At 35.8% G+C, this 19,911-nt stretch overlaps 1 protein-coding gene across 1 annotated transcript in view; it reads right to left on the bottom strand.

Annotated features, from left to right (window-relative positions):
* Positions 1-8,762: 8,762 nt before the first annotated feature.
* The window catches only part of Tmem65 (transmembrane protein 65), a 27,593-nt gene continuing 16,444 nt past the window's right edge, over positions 8,763-19,911 (bottom strand). The window contains exons 4-7 of the mRNA XM_013036758.1: positions 17,914-17,968; positions 17,114-17,156; positions 14,699-14,804; positions 8,763-11,283 (exon numbers count right to left, since the gene is read on the bottom strand). Coding sequence (XP_012892212.1) covers positions 11,182-11,283; positions 14,699-14,804; positions 17,114-17,156; positions 17,914-17,968 — 306 coding nt within the window. The 3' untranslated portion in view covers positions 8,763-11,181. The remainder of the gene's footprint in view (positions 11,284-14,698; positions 14,805-17,113; positions 17,157-17,913; positions 17,969-19,911) is intronic.

Genomic DNA, 19,911 nt, shown 5'->3' with positions numbered 1-19,911 from the left:
CACAGAAATGGGGGGACAAAGGGTGAACCAATTCAGCAGTGACACTCACTAGACACTATGTTGGAAGTAAACTATAAAACTTAAAAGGGGAAGAAGGGGGAGGAAATGGGAGAAAATGAGGGAGAGGGTGACACTATTAAAAAAGAAATGTACTCATTACTTGACTTACATAACTGTAACCCCTCTGTATATCACCTTTCCAATCAAATTTTAAAAATGAAAAAACCAATTACCTTCACTACAACCAGCTAGGGACACCTTCTAACTGCCACCGAACTGCTCAGGGACCCCTCTCCCCCAATCTCTATCTTTATAACCCTGTCAAGAGAGGAAGTAGTATCCCCATTTCACAAGCTGGGGAATTCCAAGAGTTCAGAGAAGTTAACTGTCATGTGTAAGCTGAAACTAGGAACTGTTTGACTCCAAACAACAAATACTACTAAAATGGTCTCAGAAATGCTCTAGACTTCAGCTTCCTATGTAACTGAGTGTTATTAACAGTAACTCTTCCCCGAGTGACTCGATGGTGGAGGCTTACAAAGGCCACCAAAGAGGACAAATGGCTTATATACATTTTTATGAGCTTATATATCTCTATATCAAGCCTTCAAAAAATTCAAAAATTTTATTTAGACATTCTTAAGAACCATGGATCCTGTTGGGTGCCTGCTGTTCACACCTGTAATCATAGCTTCTCAGGAGGCTAAGATCTAAGGATTGTGGTTCAAAGCCAGCCCAGGCAGAAGAGTCTGTGAAACTCTCTCATTGCCAATTAAACATCATAAAAGCCTGAAATGGAGCTGTGGCTCAACTTGAACAATGAAGCCCAGGCCTTGAGTTCAAACCCCAAGACCGACACAAAATAAAGCAAAATACACCATGACTCTCTCCCTGCAGGGACAAAATATTTTCTACCAAAATGCTTAAAGGATTACTTTCTCTGTGGAGAGGCTGATTCACACAAAGTGTGACCACCTTGCAATGTGCGGTGACAAGATGGCTCACAGAAAGAAGAAGAATGCATTATATGGTATCACGAGTAATATATGGTGTCATAGTAAATAACAAGGACACAGCAAGTGAATTAGGCCACCTCTGCATTATAGGACCCAGTGTTCGGATACGACACAACCAATGGAAACCAATAGCTAAAGTAGATTCTGCACAGAGCCATCGCATTGTGGAGAACTAAACACTAGTTATGGTTGCCCTCTGAGACATTCCTCTATACTGACTCCAAATTAGAACGATTATTTTTATTTAAGAGGTTATTTTATATGAAGTCTTATTGCAAAGTAAAACATGAGAACTACGACTATTGCCTAATGGACATAATTTCCCAAACTATTAAATTATGTAAAATAAAAAAAGGATAATGCACTCCAGGAATGCATTATGAACTACGTGGGTCATTCCCTTAATCTCACAGGATCTACCTCACAGCATGACCCCTGAGGGAGACTGAACCTCATGCTTCCACTGACCATCTTTTAGGATCTGGTTCATTGCTGGGCATTAAACACACTGGTGAAATCACTACAGAAAATACTCATTCTGAATGTATTTGGAATTCACAAAGAGAAAGACTTTTCCAGACTATTTATTAGTGAGAAGATATAATTATAAAGCCTGAGTGTAGCCAGCATCCAGCTTAGAGTTCTCAGCCTGTTTATAAAACATGCCAAATATCAGATGGCATGAAAGGGTAATGTGTTAATAGCAGTAAGCTAAACGCTGGCTGCAATTTCTGAAGAAAAAACAGGAATTTGCATTGCAGCATATTCTTCATCTCAAAAATCTAACTGCTCAGAAAGAGGAAGGACTTGATACACCAAGAAAGGTTATTTTAAGCATCTTTAACATTGCTCTTCAAAAGTCTTTCATTTTCTGTACAAAAAAGTACAAATAATAAAAGCCTGGCACAGACCACTAGAAAGCTCATTCTGTAAATTAAAACTTCCTAAGCTCCTCATGCCTCTTAACTGCCTACTATAATACTACCCTAGAGTTGTAAAAGAGGAAAATGCAAAACAGAGAGCAGAAGAAATAAAAAAAAAAAAGTGAAGGACAAACAGGAGGAAGGAGAGAAAAAGAGAAGAGGAAGAAAAGGAAAGAGTAGGAGGAACCATCTAGCACCTAGGATCAAAGTGCTGTACTTAAACTCCTTAAAAAGCTGTTCCACTCTACCTTCCTATAAAATTGGGGGCTGCATGTCCTGTACTTATTTGGCTATAAAAATGTTATGAAGATATTCTGATGGCTGAATCAGTTATCAATCTTTTCTTTGGCCTGTTCTGTAAATAGGGATTAAATGCTTTGAAATGTACCTTTTTTCTACCCTACCATTACCCTGATGAATCTTCAACTTTTTCCACTCATCTTTTACTTCTCCAAGGAAAAATCTACCATGCACCAAAATGTGTAAGATCTGTGACTGTTACGAGGAAACCACAAAAGTGAACAAAATCCAGTTCCTACCTTCAAGGAAGTTACCCTAGATGTCTCAATTTTGACACTAGTTTGGTGCCAGATAATACTTGGCAATGGAGAGCTGTCCCATTATAGATGACAGGCAAACTTTGACCCAATAGATGCTGCTATTGTCTTCTCCATCCCAAGTTATGACAGTCCAAACTGTCTCAATATTTTTAAATGTATCCCTTGGAGAAGAGAAAAATCATTCCCAATTCTAGGTTCAAAATAAGAGGCTGAAGGAAGACTCAAGGAGCTAAGCCTAGTATGACTACCAATGGGTAAAACAATCAAGAAAACAAATGATCCACATCAAAATTAAACGGAGGCATTCCAGCTGTAGTACTCACTGGACACTATGTTGAAAATGAACTATGAATTTGTGGGTGGGAATAGGAGAGAAAAACTGGTATGTGCACTAACTAGTTCATGCTAGGGAAGGGGTTACATTGTCTAAAAAAGAAATATACTTTTTACATAACTTATGTAACTATAACCCCTCTATACATCACCTTTATAAAAATTAAAATTAAAAGAGGCATTAAGTAACAAAGGAATATTACAGAAAAAAATGATTTCAAGTGCATTAACAAAATTAAATATTTAATTTAAAAAATCTTGCTACAAAAAAAAAATCTCAAGATTCAGAAGGCCTCTGTGGTTAGTTCCTGCAAACATTTGAAGAACAAGATCAATTGGGGTGGGTGGGGAGAGAAAAAAGAAAAACAAGGAATATTTTCACCTATTGTATGTAATCAAATTCCTTAAATCTAAAATTTGACAAATTAATGCAAGAAATGGAAAATTACAAACCAATTTCTCACATGAACACAAATGCAAAAATCCTAGGTGAAATTTTAGCAAACTGAACCCAAGAAATAAGCTTTTGCACCAGAAATGCAAATGTGCTTTTACAATTAAGTATAAATTAGTGTAAATCACATTAGCAATTTAAGAGGTTCATCATTATCTAATAAAAGAAAAAACCTTATGAAATTTAATTCATTTATGATTTTTTTAACTTTTTTTCAAAAAATTGGGGGTTAAAAAGGGGGCAAAAATTTCCCTTTTGGGTTCCTTTTTTTTGAGGTTAAATTGCGATTTTTTTTTTAGTATTAAGAAAAATAAAAGCATTAGAAAAGATGGAATCAAGCTATCATAATTGGAAGTTATATGAATAAGTAGTGGAAAATAGAAAAGGATCATTAAATAAACTGTTATGTATAATAAATATAGCAAATTTACAATGTTGGTATAAAAATTACAACTTTTAATGTATATAGAGACAATAAACAGTAAAACATAATACAATAAAAATACATAGAAATAAATTTAGAAATTGTTTTCTACACTATAAACTATTAAATATTACTGAAATTAAAGCTACTCTAAATATGTAGAGGGATAAATTATAGAGTAAAAGTCAACACGGCAAACATCGCAAATATCCCCAAATTAAACAGAGGTGCATTGCATCACATGTTTTAGTTTGTTTGACTTTTTTAATTTGAAGGAGGCAGGCTGGGAATCTGCAAGCTAGTTTTAAATTTTATATAGAAATACAAAACGCCAAGAGGCACACATGCAATCTTAAATGAAAGTGATAGGCTTACATTCCTGTATCTCAAAGGACATTACTTAAGCTATTAAATTGTCACATTAATGAGTACATATTCAGCCACACTGACTAATGGAGGAGATCTATAGGCTTAATTTAAGACTCTGTCTCTTCCCTTTCTTCTTGTTATTTGACCAACTCCAAGCTTCTTGGTTTCCCCGTGTTTGCATAAGACAAATGGCTTTGTTGATTAGGTCTCAAACGCAATATTATAAAGCAAAGGTTTCAAAATATTTTGGCCTTAAAACTCCTTTACACTGAAAAAATACTGAGGTCCCCAAGAAGCTTTGGCTTATATAAATATGTACTGCATCATAAACAAAAACTGACAAACTGCAAAAAATCATTTACTAATTTAAAATAACCGAAACTAATTTTATGTTTACATACATAATACAATTTGTGAAAACAGTGGTTTAGTGAGAATAGTTGCATTGCTTTTTATTTCTGGAAATGTCTTTATTGCTGACTTAACAGTAGACAGCTAGATCCTCAGATCCTTTTCTGCCATCTGTTTGATACCTTGTTTTTGTCTGAAGAAAATTCAACTGCACTGAGAGATGTAGCTATAAAAAGAATATTTAACTAGTTTTTTCTCTTTTTTTTGGTGTGGATTTCTCTACCAAAACTGAAGAAGGAAAAGTAGTTTCTAGTAGGGAATATAAGCACATATTATATTTCTCATTAAGTATTTATCTGTTAGAAAACTATGGCCCAGAGAATTGTTTACAGAGTAATGATCTGAAGCAAAAAAGTTCAGAAATAACACAAAATATAAAAAAAAAACTAACCAAAACAAAACAAAAAACTTTTAAAGACTGATACATTGGGGCTGAAAATGAAGTTAGAATTCAAGAACCCATGATGAGGGTGGCAGAGGTCATTTGTCAAGCAACTACTGAGCATCTACATTGTGCTTGGAACCCCTCAGAGCACTGAATACAACAGAAAAGTGAGACGAATCCTTGTGGGATTCACATTTAAAGCACCATCTGACTTTTTCCCCCCAAGAAACGTGGGCTCTTTATTTGAGACAGTGTGGAAGAATGAACAATCAAAGCATCTAAAAAGAATGAACTCAATTAACTCCCATTTTTTTCCCCTCTCAAAAACAGGTGGGAAAGAAAAGAGAAAATGCTTGAGTAGTGTGCTTTAAAACAGCACTTTAAAAAATGACTTCTATCAGTCTAGGTTGAGGAAAGAAGAAAAACAATGAAAGACACATGAGAAATAAGGAAAAGAGATGCAGAAGACCCTGAGTGCTGCCAGGAATAGTATACAGATGGGGTTAGCATGAAAGAGGGAAAGTAACCCGAATTCTAAGTAAGAGAGCTCAATTTTTGTTTATTTTTTGTCAGTTGTGGGGCCTGAATTCAGGGCCTATGGGCTGTCCTTGAGCCTCTTTGTATTCAAGGCTAGTGCTTTACCACTTGAGTCACAGTGCCGCTTCCAGTTTTTTGAGTGGTTAAGTGGAGATAAGAGTCTCACAGGGACTTTTCTGCCTAGGCTGGCTTCAAACTGCAATCCTCAGAACTCATCCTCCTGAGTAGCTAGAATTACATAGGCATGAACCACCAGTGCCGAGCTTAGATTTTTGTTTTTTAAAAAATAAAACCATCTCCTTTAAATTCCACTTATGGTAAATTTCTACAAATGCAAATGTGCTGCTTTCCTATTAGACAACTATACTTTATTTCACTTCTCACAAAAACAACTGCTTTATCCTAATTTTTTGACAATTATCTCCACTTCTTCCCCAAAATGAAGCCTTTTTCTCCTTCGTCATTACTCTGTGGCATTCACTGAACAAAAAGCCTGAGTTGCATTTACAGAAAAATGAGATAATCTCCCAGAAGCCTACTCTCTAGCTTTTGAGTCTTACGCCAATAGTCTGCTCAAATATTTTTCACTCATAAATTTATGCGAACCTAAATGACAATTATATTTTGCTGCCATACAATTTCATATGAACACAAATGCAAAAAAAAAAAAGGTTTCATGTCAATGTAATTGTAGGATCAGTAAACCCCCAAACTGAAATGTTTCATGACCCTGCTTTAAAAACTTCTCCATTTCATTAGGCACCAGTGGCTCATGCCTGTAATCCTAGCTACTCAGGAGGCTAAGATCTGAGGATTGCAGCTCAAAGCCAGCCTGGGAAGAAAAGTCCATGAGACTCTTATCTGCAATAAACTGCTCCCTGCCCCTTCCCCCTCCCCGCCATAAAATAAAAGGCCAGAAGTAAAACTGAAGCTCAAGTGCAAAAAAAAAAAAAGCTCAGAGACAGAGTCCAAGCCCTGATTTAAGTCCCAGGACTGGCACCAAAAAGCAAAACAAATACAACAATAAAACCTGCTCCATTTCTAAAAGTCAGAGATGGAAAAAGCTAATTTCAGTGTTAGTTGTAACTCATATGCCAATGGCCTTTTATTGGTTTTGTGAAAATAAGTGACTTGTTGGTAAGGTCTGATATGAACACACAACAATTATTTACTGATTTTCTCCAGACTTTTTGAACTGCAAAATTACTTCTACATGCTTCAGGACCATTTCCTTGTATGCTGAGTAAACCAATATTCGAAGTTGCATACTCTTCCATAGACTCAATCTAGATAACACTGCCAATAAGAAACAAGAAAGCATTTTACAATGGCACTGCAAAGAGAAGTATTACTTCATATAGCTGAGGTTTTCTTAACACCAATATTCTTGAACCTAACAGGATACCTTCTTCTCCAATCCTCTCTTCCTCTGACCCCTGCCACTTAGGACCACTTTCTATCCCTTTGATCTTGTTTCATTTATTCCCATGGAATGCATCACCATCTGGCATAATACTAGGAAGTCTACGTAACTGTAGCAAGAACACAGGCTTCACCCACAGACAATGCTGGATTACATTCCACTTATTAGTGGTGAAATCAAGGGAAAAAAAACTCTTTCTGCCTCCTTTTACCTACTACTTAACAGGGATGATAATAGCACTGATCACGCTATTATTAAGGTGACTGAGTGTGGTACTGTGTGTGAAAAACTGTAATCTATAGCAGCCAATCATTTTTTTTAAGAAAAGGGAGCAAATACTGTTATTACTCTCAATATCACTATCATCTCACTCTGACTCCGTAGCCTATTTTTTTTAATATTTCCCAAAGAATGCATGATAACATGGGCTATTTTCAAAATCCATACAACTAAAAATAAGCAGATTAAAGTTGCCACAGCAAAAGCAGAAAGAAAACGAAAACAAGCAGTTAAAACTAGATTCCTAAAAAATAAAAAACTAGATTCCTAATGTATAGACATTACAACAATAATGTCCATGAGAAAAATGCTTAGCAACCAAGATAAAGGTTATATTACATACATATAATGTGTTAAGATGGCAAGAAAATATAACTATAAATTAGATTTACTTCAAGTTGGCTTGCATAAACTGTTGGTGTGAACTTCTGTTGCCTTTACAATCTGTCTTTTAGAGAAACTAATAAAGTAAGTGAGGCATTATTATATAAATGGAAGGGACAGCTCTGCTGAAATCATGTAGCACTGTCTCTGCAGATGTCTACGGGATTAAGGAAGAGAAAAAAGTTCCATTTTACTGAGTTATACTGCTATGCCCTGTAGCAAATCTCACTTATATTAATTCTATTTCCTTTAGTGACTGAATGACCCAGGCCCTCTTAAGAAAATCAAGTTTTAAAACCAAAACCACATGCCAAATTTCTTAAAAGATATTTTTTGTTCAGTTCCTTTGTAAAAACATCAGTCACCAATAACATACAGTGAAACACAAAATTGCACCTGCTTACATAATCGCCGAGTCAGTAAATCCTCACACATAGACAACATGAATGCAACATCAAATGAACAGTACAAACACCAGAGCATGACACCTTTAACCATAGCTCTAGCAGTACTAAGAAAATGGCTAAGATGACAAGAAGTTCCAGTTTCCATCTGAAATAAGATGCTTTGTGGCGGGTAACAACAAGTCATGATGCAGAGTTACTAACTTCAAGGGAACCACTTTCCCAAGTCTCAAAAAAAAAAAAAAACCCAAACAACAACAAAAAAGTGTTTCTTCAGTTCAACAGAGCTTCATTTTTTTGAATAGTAAATATCTGATTCACATTTTTTAATCAATGAAAATATACCAATCAAGGTGTATATTTTGTGTTTTGGCAACTCAAAATAATCCTAAAGCTTTTCAATGAAACTGGTGGAGTCAGTCAAAAAATATCAATTCCACTAGTAATAGCAATTTTTTTTGTTGGTTTTTGCTTTTTCAGCACTGGAGAATTAACACATGGCCTCAAAAATAGGAGATAAATGATATAATACTTTAGTCATATCTTTCTGTTTGTATTTTGTTTTTGAGATAGGGTCTCAATAACTCATGACAGGGAAGATGTTGAACTTGTGATCCTCCTGTCTTCCCGAGATTATAGGTGTGTGCCAGCATACCCAACTCAGACTGGATGTTGGCTTTGTTGGGAATTTTTTGCCAGTACTAAGGCTTGAACTCAGGGTTTGAACACTGTCCTGAACTTATTTTGCTTAAGGCTAGTGCTCTAGTACTTGAGCCACAGCATCACTTCTAGCTTCTTCTGTGTAGTTTATTAGAGATGAGACTTCCCTGCCTGGGCTGGCTTCGAACCTGATCCTCAGATTTAAGCCTCTTGAGAAGCTAGGAATACAGACATGAGCCACCAGCACACAGGAGACTGGATTATTTTTAAGAGCTAAAAATTGAAACCAGTAATCCAAAGTCCTTTCTAAAATTACAAAATAAGTTTCTGGTTATATTTAATTAGTAAGAAGAAGAGCCAAGCACCACAATACAATACTTTTTTTAAAAAAGCAAAAAAGAACAGCCATGGATAAATAAATTAGGGAGAAAAGCACTGACAATTTACAAGAAAAAGTTAAGTAAGATCTCTTATCCTATCAATTGAAATTTCTTTTGGGTTTCTGTGATGCTATGTGAAAGACACACAACAGAATTATGCTTTATATAATCAAAGTTTGATCAAATGGCAATGTCACAATATTTGACAAAGATTTGGGTGTAGTAGTATTTATACCATATATATTTTTCCCCCTTAAAATCTATTATTAATGACTAGCACTAACTCATTCTGCAGTTTGAAAAAGAGAATTTTCCTCTTTTGAGGATGAGGGGAAGAAAAGAACCCTTGCACACTGTTGGTAGGAGTGTAAATTAGCGCAGCTACTATGGAAATCAGTATGGAAGTTCCTCAAAATTATGTAACTAGAACTACTGTATGATCCAGCTGTCACACTCCTGGGAATACACCTGAAGGAATCTAAGTCAGCATACAATATCTGTACATCCATGTTTAAGAAGCACTGTTCACAACAGCCAAGCTCTGGAGTCAGCCTACAAGTCTGCAGCCAATTACAAATGTGCCTTTCTCTTGCATCTACTTAGAAATACAAGTAATTTCAAAAACCAAAGGAGTACATTTTAATTTCAGTTTTTTCATGGTGTGTTTAACCTGTTACAAGAAAAAGTATTAAGTTTAGCATGTACTGAAGGGGGTTCAACACCTGAAATTTATGATTCATACATCAGTATACTTTTGGAGATACAAGATTGGAAATGAGCAACTTGCTTTAAACACCATAAGAAAAAAGGCCAAAAGTTGGAGTAAAGATTTCTCCTTTTGTAACTTTTGACTAGATTATATAGCAAAAATATTTATTTTTTACTTCAGAAGAAATTATACAGAAATAAAATTCATTAAAGACGACATAATAAAATTTAAGATCATGAGTATGGAATATTCAGTCATTCTAGCAGATAACACTTTTTAGGGAAAATTCAACAATATGATTTGCATATCATTATTCTTGCAAACAACACTCCAACTTTACACTAAAAAGCTTCCATTTTCTACTTCTCAAAAAGAAGTCTTTTAGTTTTGTTAGTTTTTTGGCAGTATTCAGGGCCTCAGACTTGCTAGGCAAGTGCTTTAACACTTGAGCCCTTTTTGCTTTAGGTTATTTTTCAAATAGGAGTCTCCTGTTTTTGCCCTAGTCAGCCTTGGACCTAGACTTCCCCAATAACTGAGATTTTTACAGGCATGAATAACCATACCTGGCTTAATTTGTCGTGATGACTCAACAACGCTTTTATCTAAGCTGACTGCAAACTGCAATACTCCCAAATCTCCACTTCCCAACTAGCTGGGCACTGCAGGCATGAGCCACTGTGCCCAACTACTTTACTCTTTTAATATCCAACCTTTATGCCATATTTTTAAATTTACCCTAATTCTACTATCTCTATTGTAAAAGACTATTAAAAACTTTCTTTCCCTCAGGAGTCAGAATCCATCGTGTAATTATTCAAAGAAACTAAAGGTTAAAAAAAAATCAAATAGAAATAAGTACACTTAGTATATATGGTTTTATGTAAGGAGACTACATAATTGCTCTTTCTGATTAGTCTCTGGCTCTTAAAACAAAATGGTCAGGAAATTAAACTATTACATACATAAAACACTTGAAATCTGTATCCATTGATGTAAGAATTAAGAAAATAACAGATTATATGACTGTAAATGTTTACTGTGAAACACTATAAAATTGGTGTTATCACAAAGAGAGAGAAAAAAGATATTGGACATCCTAAATAATTGAGGAAACCGCATGATTGGATTATAACTATCAGGGAACAGCAAGACAGCAACAACAGCAACAAAAAAATGTTTTCATGCATGTCACACGGGTAAGTACCAAACAAGCAAACCCCAAGTCAGTACAGTACAGCAATGACTGGAACTTAAATAATATTTTGATACAGAAAGAGAAGGAAAAGATAAAATGTTGACTGCCATCGATGAAAAAGCATTGCAACAATTTACATAAAATGTTACTAGTTCTTTAAAAAAAAGTCATAAGAAAACCAAGCCACAATAAGTTAGTGTTTTCCATAATACATGCTGAATTATTTGATCCCATATCTATACACTGTTACTGTCTTAATTCCTAAATGTTGTGACAGCATATTTCATAACTGAGGTACATTAGTTTACATCTTTTTTATATGTAGTCTAAGAGGGTTAATTTTTCTTTTCCAGTTTTTCATCTTCTTCACCTCCTCCAAAGAAAATCAAAGGAAACATTCCTAGAATGCAGCCAATCGTCACCCCGACAGCTTTGCCCTAAGAGAAACACAAGAGAGCATTTGTTTAAACTTCTAATCTTCCTGGAACAGAAATTCTTGTCAAGTGTCTATGACAACAGACAATTCCCCTGTCTATAAAACTCAACTGTGATTGCATTTCTGTTGATCACAGTATTTAAATATAAAAAATAAGCTACACCAGTATCTCAGAACAGATCAGTTTAAAGTTTGAAGTTAGCCAGGCACTGGTGGTAGCTCAGGCCTATAATCCTGGTTACTCAAAAGGCAGAGATCCTAGTATCCAAGTTCAAAGCCAGCCCGGACAGGAAAGACTGTGAGACTGTTATCTCCAAAATAATCACCAGAAAACCAGAAGTGGCACTGTGGCTCAAAGTGGCAAAGGGCTAACCTTGAGAAAAGGGGCTCGGGGACAGCTCCCAGGCCCTGATCAGGTTCAAGCCCCACAACCCACAAAAAATATATATAAAGTTCAAAGTAACCAGGGAAACATTTTTAAATGTCACAAAAAGCAGCATCAAGGAAATATTCAAACAGAAAACACTTACCAAAAATTGGACATATTTTAATGTTAAAAATAAAAAGGGGGACTGGGAAGGTGCTCAGTGGTAGAGCGCTTGCCTTGCATGCATGAGGCCCTGGGTTTGATTCCTCAGCACCACATAAGAAAAAAGAAAAAAGCAGAAGTGGCGCTGTGGCTCAAGTGGTAGAGAGCTAGCCTTGAGCTGAAGAGCTGAAGGACAGCACCCAGGCCCAGAGTTCAGGCCCCACGACTGGACCCAAAAATAAATAAATAAATAAAGGGGCGCTGGTGGCTCACGTCTGTAATCCTAGCTACTCAATAGGCTGAGATCTGAGGACTGCAGTTCAAAGCCAGCCCAGGCAGGAAAGTCCGTGATTCTCTTATCTCCAATAAACCACTCAGAAAACAAGAAGTGGTGCTGTAGCTCGAGTGGTAGAGTGCTAGCCTTGAGCTGAAGAGCTGAGGGACAGTGTCCAGGCCCAGAGTTCAAGCCCCATGACCAACCAACAAACAAATAAATAAATAGATAAATAAATAAATAAGGCAAGCCAGGTGCCTGTGGCTCAGGCCTCTAATCCTAGCTACTCAGAAGGCTGAGGCCAGCCTGGGCAGGGAAGTCCATGAGACTCTTATCTCCAATTAACCACCAGAAAACCAGAAGTGGCATTGTGGCTCAAGTGGTAGAGAGCTTGTCTTGGACTGAAAAGCTCAAGGACAGCACTCAGGCCCAGAATTCAAGCCCCATGACCAACAAAAAAAGAAGAGGAGGAGGACAAGGAGGATAAGAAGGATAAGAAGGATTAGGAGGATGAGGAAGACAAGAAGGAGGAGGAACATGAGGAGGCAGAAAAAGAAACCTCCAAGTACCTTTCAATAAATAAAAAATGGAATCATTCCATGAATACAGCTTTGTTTTCTGCCTGTCCTTAATCTGAGTATCATATACATAAAATATTTTAAATGGTGAGGTATTATAACTTGCTTCTAACCAATAGAACAGTGATGAGATGTGAATCCTGTGATTACACAACATAGCTAGGACTCCTGGCCCACTACTCCTTTCTCTTCCTTGCTGGCTTATAAGAATCAAATTGGTTTGCTCTGCAAGGGTCTATGCCAGGTACATGGCACACCGCAAGGAGCTGCAAATGACTTCAAAACAGTGAGGGAAGCTGCGGGGGAGGAGAGCAGCCTTTGGCCAACGGATCACCAGAGGCTGGGACTTTTATAGGCACAAAGAAATTAACTTTGTTAATTCCAGTTGAGCCTTGAAGTAGATCCATTACCACTAAACCTTCACAGAAGAACCAAGTTCTGGCTATATGCTGACTGTCATTTTCTACAGGGTCTGCTTAGCAAGCTGTGCTTATTTCCTGAGCCACAGGAAGTGAGGATAAACTTATCTTGTCATAAGCTGCTAAACTCATGGTAACTTTTTTTTACACAGTAATAGGCCTAAAAGGAAAGCTAGGAGCTTGCAATATTAATAGGTTCCTATAAAGTTGATCCTGCTGGTCTTGGCACCACACTTTGAGATCCACTGCCCTATTAAATCACAGTTTCCCATTGTTTTAACTCCTGTCTACCCTTTGAATCAGACCTACAGTGTCACTCCTACTTAATACTGCAATTTGCCTGTCTCATTACTCTCAACCTCTTTTCTGTGCTTTAAAAATTTTTTATTAATGAACTTCTATACTACTAAATATTTTATTCAGCAGATATGTTCATTGTCTCCTTCTCTACAGAAAGAAAAGGCTTATTTTGCAACCCAATGCATTCAGGACTCCTAGACTGGTACTTAGCACATTAGCAGGTAAACAGTAAATAGTTGTTTAATGACTAAACAATGATATTCATTTAGACTTCTTTAACTCCTGGTTTTTAATCCATGTCAAGTCCAAATGCAAGGTGGTTCAACTCAGAAGGTAGACTGGGTGATTGTGTTTCGTGGCCAGCCAGGCTTAAGAGTTTGTGAGGCTCCATCTCAACCAATGGCTAGGTATGGTGGTGTAAGTCTGTCATCCCAAGCCCTGAGGAAAGTACCCTGGCGGGCTTCAGGGGTAAGTACCTGTCATCCCAAAGACATGGGGAAGCACAAACAGGAGCACTGCTGTATTGAAAATAATAAACATAAAAAGGGACTGGCAGAGTGGTTCAAGTGGCAGAGTGTCTACTTAGGTAGAGTTCAAATCTTTGTTGAATTACCATCTACTCAAGGTCCTTAGAAGAGCGTGTCAACTGCCTTTACTGCCTGAGCCATGATTCCCTCTCCAATGCTATTTCTTATGACTTCTACCCATAATTACTACAGAGTTTATTCATGAAATACCTAAGTTTTATATGTTTCTGAATATACTCTTTTTAAAGATCATTACCTTCTATTTGTTAGTCAGAATTCTTGAAACTCTTGGTCCCCATCAATAATTTAAACATCAGCTTAGATCTATCAATTACAAAGAGCTCTCTCCACTAAAAGAAATTTCTTTCCACAAAATGTCAGTTCTCTTATCCATGTTATTGATGTATCCTGTGCATAATTCTACCATCACACATCTACTAAATAATAATTTGTCTACATGTCTGGTACTTTGTCTACACATGTTCTCAAGGATAACTACTATTATTTATTTCTTATCCAACATCTAGCACACAACAGCTATTCCTTACTATTAACTGAGTTGCATTTTTAAAAAAACAAGCATATCTAAAAGAAGAACCAAGAAATATATTATTGTTTTACGAAAAGCAATAATATGTTTAATTGTTTTTTATTAATTGCCAAGCCCTACCTAATGTTCAAAAATATCCCCAATCTAATCAATTTTAGTCTCAAAGTTCTCGAGGACCTTAACTGTACACTGCCATGCTGTATCAGAATTTATGATCCTAAATTATATAAATGACTTACCAAATGTGTGCTAACACGTGTTTGCCACATGTCAACTTGTTTTGGTGTAAGATCAGGAATTGATAGGCCTAATCTGGAAGCCAAAGCTTCAACATAACCTGCAAGTCTTTAAAAGAACAAAACAGGAAATGGGTTAAAAAAAAAAACAAAACATGCAAAATGTCCTCAAATATTAAAGGCAATTACTCTAAAGAGAACACTATCATTTTTACACCATTACTTGGCAATCTGGATATGATACAATTATAAAAATTGTATCAACTTAAAAATATTTTCATATCAGAATATTTCATACATAGGTAAACTGACCTAGAGTAATTATTCTATATCATCGCCTTTAAAAGACCAATTGGAGGTACATAAAAACATTTTTATAAATAATTATGTATGTACTTATTCCAAACTCAAAGCAAAATATTTTAATATATGATGAGTCTTTCAAATTTATCAGACTGGTAAACTAAAAAATACAGCTGAGAATTTTCATACTTGACCTCAAGTATTTTCTTAAGCACACACACACACAGACACCCACAGACACCCACAGACACACAGACACACAGACACACAGACACACACACACACACACACACATCTTTTGTTATGTTTTGGTTTGAACTGGGTGCTGTTCCTGAGCTCTTTTGCTCAAGGCTAGTGCTCTACCATTTTGAGCCAGAGCTCCACTTCATGTTTTTCTGGTAGTTCACTAGAGATTAGAATCTCACAGACTTCCTGCCCACCCTGGCTTTGAAATATGATCCTAAAATCTTAGCCTCCTGAGTAACTAAGATTACAGGTATGAGCCACCAGCACCCAGCCTGCTATATTTTTAACATAATTTTATTTTATGAACCATATAAAAGAAAAAAGCTTGCTAATAAAAAAATGTATGTCATCATCTGTTTAAGAATCCATAAAAGTAGTATCTGCTACTTATCGACAGCAAAAGTCAGCAAATCATTCTTATATATAAAGTAGTTCTTACACATATAGTAAAATAATTTTTATATATAGTAAAATTTTCACCTTTAATCAAAAACAATTGTTTTATAATATAACCTTAAACTACATGATGTCAAAATATAGCATATCATTTGGCTCTATTAAATATATCAGAAAGCTATGCTGTAGCTATATTATTATTATTAACCTTAATACTGGAAACGGAATGTTTATGATGTGTTACCATAAAAGATTTATGTCAGGGGCTGGGAAGGTGGCTCAGTGGTAGAGCGCTTGCCTTGCATGCCTGAGGTACTGGGTTCGATTCCTCAGCACCACATAAGCAAAAAGAAAAAAGCCAGAGTGGCGCTGTGGCTCAAGTGGTAGAGCGCTAGCCTTGAGCTGAAGAGCTGAGGGACAGCGCCCAGGCCCAGAGTTCAGGCCCCACAACTGGACCCAAGAAAAAAAAATTATGTCAGGAATTCAGTGAATATAAAATTCTGATCAATATTCTGGAGCAAAAGAACTTACGTAATAGCTTTGGCCACAAACTCAAGTGCAAAACCCTAAATAAAGAGGGTTAGATCACTTTTCTATGGTGTTTGTATAGATTACAGGTAAGTAGACTTCTACTAAACCCAAATCCAAGTCTCAAGATGTTCTACACCTAAATTAAACAAGGAAGGAAGCGAAAGACAAAACAAGAAAAAGATGTTTATCATAACTAATGCCAATTTCTCAGCCTTTCCCAGGCTCAGGCCTCAGCCCAGGCCATCTGCCACTGGGAAAAGGAGGGAAAGAGGGAAGGAAAGAGAAAAGGAAGAAGGAGGGAGGGAAGAGGGAAAAAGTATCATCCTCAATTGTTTTTTATCATTCCCACCATGTGAAACAAAGAGGAAAAGAATGGCCAAACAAATTATTTGGAAGTCACAGGTATAGCTCAGTAATAGAGCATGTGCTTAGCATATACAAGGCCCTGGATGCAATCCTTAACGTCAATGTGTTGTATGTGTGCCAGTGCATGTACATGTGTAAGTAAAACCTGTGTGTCACCATTTCCTTTGAAAGTTTCACTCACTAGTAAACATGCCCAGTCAATATTATCAAATTTGGGTTTTGTGAGAATGGGATGACAGAAGTTCTTGCCTTAGATCCTGTCTTACCTTTAGGAATATCTGCAAATTTTATCTTCAGTAAATGAGAATTCAATTTTGCTTACAGAGTGGTAGTTTTAAGATACACATCTGCATGCATCAAAATGCTGAGCACTATCTCCTGGTGATGGGTGTACACTTAGGAATCTGTTACACAAATATTTACTACCGATTTTGGTATATTACATTTAAAATTATACTTCTGGAATACAAAGAAAAACAGTGTCTTCTTTATGCTTCTCAACTAAAGGAGAATGGAGGGGGAAAAAGACTAGGTAAGAATACACAAATGCACAAATGAATAAATGAATGAACCTACCCAAGTCCAGCTAAATCTGACACAAGATTCCCCAAAGCAGCAGCTAAAAATATGAAAAATGGATGAGTGACTTGTTACACCAAAGTCAGAAAAGTCAAGATGATATATAACTATGTAATCAATAGAGTATTATATAATAAATGTATTCAAAGCAAGTTGCTGGACAGTTCTAAATCCTAATAGTTCAAAATACAGTGTAAGTCTGAAATGATTATATATCAACTCCACTAAGTAATAAAGTTTCATTCTGTTGCAGTAGTTAGTTTCCATCACTCAAATGATTACAAAGTATTGTGTAGTTTATCCTTCATTTGTTTCAGGGAGTTTGGATACTTGGAAGTTGCCGTACATACAGCTTTGAATTTAAGCCAGTCAGGGAAAGGAAGATATTTTTCAGTAACTCAGCCCTGTCCTTCCTATAAAATCAATAACAAAATTGTTGCCAAATTTCATCATAAAGAATAAACTAGTAATGAGGGAAGAAAAGAAGATAGAATCTCAATCTTGTTTTTTGATTTTTCTCTCCAACTAAGAAATAAATAATATAAAGACAAAAAAGGTTAAAAGGCTTGGAGCTAACAATGAATAACCAAAAAAAATCTGTCTTACAAGCGACAATAGAGAATTATTACTTATAAACTAACATAAAATGCTACATTTATAAAATTAAGAACCATATTGGAAGGAGCTATATTAATAAATTAATCTCAGTGAGTAAATACATTTCAAATAATATCCTCTTCTCAACCTAATTTACTGAAATGTTTTATAAATATATAAGCAATTCTATTAGTAAATACCTGCCATAGTTGAAATTCCAAAAATAATTCCAATAGACAACTCGATATGTGTTCCCTAAAAATATAATTATGAAAAACAATCTTAAAAATTATAGCTGAAGTAACCATAAAACAGCAGTGTTAAAGAAAAGATAAAATGGTTTATTGACATGTTAATATAGCACAATTATATATAAAATATGAAGAAATCTACAAATATGAGGTAAATCACTTATTAAATATGCAATTACTACAGAAGTAATATCAATAACATTTTATTCATTAAAATTAGACAATAAAAATTAAAAATACATGCATACAGAAATCAATTTATCATTAATAATGCAAAATTCAGGTTTATCACAGATAAATGTTTTAAAGCTCTCAACACGAAGGCCAACATGCCTAATCTTGAAGTTTGAATTGTTACTTACTCTATCAAAAGATTAAGAAGGCAGACTAAATCAAGTTCCTAGAGAAAAAGTGTTTCTAAAACTGTCCTAACATTCAGGTCTTAACCATTAAATTATAAACTATGTGATTCACTTGTACGTAGTAATCCACATTAACGCAGTATGCTACAGTAAAAATGAGTACTTAGCCTGATTCTATTTATCTCAAGCCTTTCTACATTTATATCAACATTGCTCACTGAAAAACATAAAGCTCATAAAGACAATTTTTTTTGCTTTAAGGAGGAAGAACTGAAGATTAAACTATTCAAAACAGAACTTATTGTTATGTATTATTATATTAATCTATTTTATCTACAGTAAAAAAGAAATCTTAAAATTTTCTGAATTAATTCAGTTCTAATCCTTAAGCAAGGCTATCATAAGTAGACAATTTCATGAATTCTCTTAAATACATACATTTGAATATGTCTTTCAAATTTTCAAATCTCAATGTTGAGGTGAAAAAAAGAATGGTGTTATTTAGAAATACCTTATCACTTATCAGTCGTTCACAAAAATAAAAAGAAGCTGAATTAATTTCCCTTCAACTTTCTTGCCTCTAGGACTTTTGAGTCCTTCCCTTTAAGATATGATTCTTATTGAATATGGACCAAACAGCCAGAGGCACCAAAGTAGCCCAGGCACTTAGAAGTATAAGCTTTCTAAAGGCATCCAAGGAAATAGACTTCTGAAAAATTAATTAAACAAAAAGAAGAGGAAAGGAGGGGAGGGGAGGGAAGGAAAGGGGAAGGGAGGGGAGACACAGACTCAGGAGGAAGAGAAGAAGGAAGGGAGGGGAGGGCAGGGGAGGGGAGGGGAGAGGAGAGGAGAGGAGAGGAGAAGGGAGGGAGGGAGGGAAAATAACAGGTGTCAAGGAAAAGAATGAGGATGCATGTTTATATGTGTTTGCAAAAATCTTGAAGTACCACTACAGATGAGAGAAACATGTCAAAGCCATAGTGCACAATAATATATGCAGCATCTTCAACAGCAACAAATCATTGCCTATGACCCAAGAAGAGACTCAGGAATACACATATTGTGGTCTAGGGAGACAGATCAGTAGGCAGAGTGCTTACTTAAGCATGAATGAAGCCCTAAATTTGACTGACCCTCAACACAATGAAAAGCCAAGAAAATAAAACAAAGCAAAAAAGAATTTGTGTGCTTATCATTTGGTTGGTTTTAAGAGATGTTTAAAGAGCATGCTTTAACATATTTAAAGAGATGCCTCTAAGGTCGTGGAAAGCTTCATGAAAATTCAAAGATGGTCTGAGGACCATCAATGCTCCAGTTTTTAATTCTGTCCCATATTTACATCAATCAGATTCTGTTACAAAGTGAGGAAAAAATATAAAGAAATCTAATACTTGGTCAAAGGGGAACTTAGTTGTTCTTTTTGTTTGTCTGGCTTGACCTCTAGGCCAGGGTGCTGTCCCAGAGCTCTCTACCACTTCAGCCACAGCTATACTTCAGGCTTTGTTTGGGGGAGGAGGCAGGGTATTACTTAGAGGGAGGTAAGAGTCTCCCAAGCTTTCTTGCCTAGAATGGTTTCAAACTGTGA

This window comes from Dipodomys ordii, unplaced genomic scaffold (assembly GCF_000151885.1).
Source record: "Dipodomys ordii isolate 6190 unplaced genomic scaffold, Dord_2.0 Scaffold405, whole genome shotgun sequence".
NCBI lineage: Eukaryota > Metazoa > Chordata > Mammalia > Rodentia > Heteromyidae > Dipodomys > Dipodomys ordii.
The sequence above is the reverse complement of the archived record's forward strand: the minus strand, read 5'-3'. Positions and strand labels throughout refer to the sequence as shown.